The sequence below is a fragment of the Microtus oregoni genome, unplaced genomic scaffold (genome assembly GCF_018167655.1).
Source record: "Microtus oregoni isolate MIOR12 unplaced genomic scaffold, Mior012 000059F_ref0000304, whole genome shotgun sequence".
Classification (NCBI taxonomy): Eukaryota; Metazoa; Chordata; class Mammalia; order Rodentia; family Cricetidae; genus Microtus; species Microtus oregoni.
In genome coordinates, this window is record NW_024543835.1 from 10,941,563 (window position 1) to 10,944,566 (window position 3,004).

General features: G+C 48.1%; 1 protein-coding gene across 1 annotated transcript; it reads left to right on the forward strand.

The window, feature by feature from the left end:
- The first annotated feature begins 1,693 nt into the window (after positions 1-1,693).
- Positions 1,694-2,538, forward strand: LOC121439020. Its single transcript, XM_041639513.1, has 2 exons — positions 1,694-2,137; positions 2,317-2,538. Exons 1-2 carry the CDS (start codon positions 1,694-1,696, stop codon positions 2,536-2,538), a joined length of 666 nt encoding a protein of 221 aa, XP_041495447.1.
- Positions 2,539-3,004: the final 466 nt, after the last annotated feature.

Genomic DNA, 3,004 nt, shown 5'->3' on the forward strand with positions numbered 1-3,004 from the left:
CTGGAGAGAGGTAGCTGAGACTTCTATATCTGGATCCACAGGCATCAGGAAGAAAGTCTGAGCCACTAGGTCTCACCTGAGCTTCTGAAACCTCAAAGCTCACCCCCTAGTGACACACTTCCTCCAATAAAGTCACACCTATTCCAACAGGCCACACCTCCTAATAGCAAACCACAGCAGTAAGGAAAGGGTTGATGGATCTGGAGAGAAAATGCCTTACAGTCTTGCCTACACCATCTTATAGAAGCACTTTATTTATTTATTTATTTATTTATTTATTCCTTTCTTTCTTTCTTTTCTTAGACTTAAAGAATTATTTATTTCTTTTCTTTTATTTTTTTAGCTTCTAGTTTATTTTGTTTTTTATTACTTTATAAATAATACCAATCAAAATTCCCACTTCCTCCCCTCCTCCCACTTCCCTCCCGCCCCCCCCACCCCCTCCAGTCCTAAGAGAGGGCAAGGAACCCTGCCCTGTGGAAAGTCCAAGGCCCTCCCCACTACATCCAGACCTAGGAAGGTGAGCATCCAAAGAGAATAGGATCCCAAAAAGCCTGTACATGCAGTAGAGACAAATCCCAGTGCCATTATCATTGGCCCCTCAGCTATCCTGAGTGAGATAACCCAGTCCCAAAAATATGAATATTGTATGTACTCACTCATTAGTGGATTCTAGTCATAAACAAAGGACATTGAGCCTATAGTTCATGATCCTAGAGAAGTTAAGTATTAAGGTGAACCCACAAAAAAACATATAGATCCTCCTGGAAAGTGGAAGCAGACAAGATCGCTAGGCAAAAGTTGGGAGCATGGGGACAGGGAGAGGGTAGAGGAAAAAGAAGAGGGGAGTGAGAGGGGAGAAGGGGAGGGTTGGGGAGAACCTGGGGGAGTGGGATGGTTGAGATGGAGGAAGGATGGATATGGGAGTAGGGAAGGAGATATCTTAATTGAGTTAGCCATTTTAGGATTAGCAAGTGGCTTTGCTCTAGAGGAGTTCCCAGGAGTCCACGGGGATGACCCCAGCTAGGACCCTGGGCAGTGGAGGAGAAGATGCCTGAACTGGCCTTGGCCATAGACAGACTGAGGACTATCTTGAATATCACCATAGAACGTTTGTCAGGTGACAGATGGAGATAGAGACAGAGACCCACATCAGAGCACTGGATTGAGCTCCCAAGGTCCAGTTGAAGAGCAGAAGGAGGGAGAATATGAGCAAGGAAGTCAGGACCATGAGGGGTTGGTCCACCCACTGAGACAGTGTGCCTGAACTAATGGGAGCTCAGCAAAGCCAGCTGGACTGGGACTGAACAAGCATGGGATCAAACTGGACCTCTGAATGTGGAAGCACTTTCTTAATTGAGGCTCTCTCCTCTCAGATGACACTAGCTTGTGCCAAATTAACATAAAACTTGCCAGCACACCATGCTTTTAATGCCAAATTCACCGGGTAGGGAGATATCCATTCATGAATAGATTCTTTTTGTCTTTATTTACGGGGTGATTCACATAGGCAGTGAGGCTTCAATATTAATTTTGGAAGGACTGAAGGTAAAACACACCAAACTCTAGCTCACTTACTAAGGAAGGGACATGGCAGAATGAACCATTGAGTGTGGGGGGGGGCGTGTTTTGGGAAGAGTTTACTGGAGCAAACCCTCTGCCACATGTTCTATCACAACATAGGGATGTGAAAATGGGTGGCGTCAATCTCTTGGAGATAGTCAAGAAAAGCCTCCTGTCTGGAGGCAATAGCCTTCACAGCATCTCCCTCAACAAGTCTTGTCAAAGATGGTACTTTCCGTTTCTGAGCCACACTGTGATTTCCAGTCCAGTGCCTGCTCAGATCCGGGACACAGTCCTTTGTGATGCCAAAGCAGCTGACCAATCAGGACTCAAGGGTGTGGCCTTCCATTGTCCTGGGTGGCTTCATAAGTCCAGTGCCCCAGCGCTGTTGAGGCAGACCAAACCAGGCTTCAGAATGGGGAAGGCCACCAAAAAGTCGCAGGATCCTCGTACAGATGTGAGCCCATCAACCTCCGGTACCGTGACCCAAAAGCCCAAGAGTCGCCGCAAGCCCAAAACTCCCAGCAAGAAGAATGGTGGTGAGATCAGCTTCTGCTTCAGAAACCCCAATAAGGTAAGAATACCCGAGTTAAGCAGACTTCTTTCTCCAGTGATTTGCCCCCTCCTAGCACTCCTAAACCTTTCTTGTCCTGGTGTCAACTCCTCACTCAACCCGTAGCCCTTCTCCTTCAGTCCCCTTCTGTATTCCATGTTTTTGAAGACCCATGTCACTTTACTCTGTTGTCCTTCCAGGTCCGTAAGACTATCAAGAAGGGCAAGAAAACCCCGCCACCACGGGCCTTAAAAAGAAAGGCATCTGAGAAAACTGCGAAAAAGACTAAAAATGTCATCCGGAAAGCAATGTATGGTCACTACCAAGACCTGGTGAAAGAACTAGCTCGCACTGAGACTGACCCAGACCACAGCAGCTTAGGGAGTTCCACTGCTTCAATAACTGACATGGAGAGTCAATAGCCTCCCTACCAACAGAGGCCTGCGGATCTTCCAAAGGCCTGACAGCAATGGAAACTGTGTAGACTGAATTGTTTCTATGCAGTATTTGGATGTGAAAATAAAATCCATCTGGTGTGAAAATGATATCTCACTGAGAATCTCTAATGATGGAGCATGGAGGGAAGGAGGGGAAGGAATGGGGGAGGGGGAAGAAGGGGTGGGGAAGAAGGAGGGATGGGACAGAAGAAGTGGGGAAGGAGGAGGAGTAGGAAGGAAGGAGTGGGGGAGGAGGAGGGGTGGGAAGGGAGGAGTGGGGAGGAGGAGGGGTGGGAAGGAAAAAGTGGAGAAGGAGAAGGGAGTGGGAAAGGAGAAGGGATGGGAAGGAAGGACAAGTGTGGAAGGAAGGAGTGATGGAGGAAGAGGGGTGGGAAGGAAGGAGTGGGGGAGGAGGAGGGGTGGGAAGGAAGGAGTGGGGAGGAGGAGGGGT

Coding starts and splice junctions, on each gene's coding strand:
- LOC121439020 (XM_041639513.1), top strand. CDS start 1,694: ATGGGTGGCGTCAATCTCTTGGAGATAGTCAAGAAAAGCCTCCTGTCT. Junction 2,138..2,316: donor GCTTCAGAAACCCCAATAAG/GTAAGAATACCC, acceptor TTGTCCTTCCAG/GTCCGTAAGACTATCAAGAA.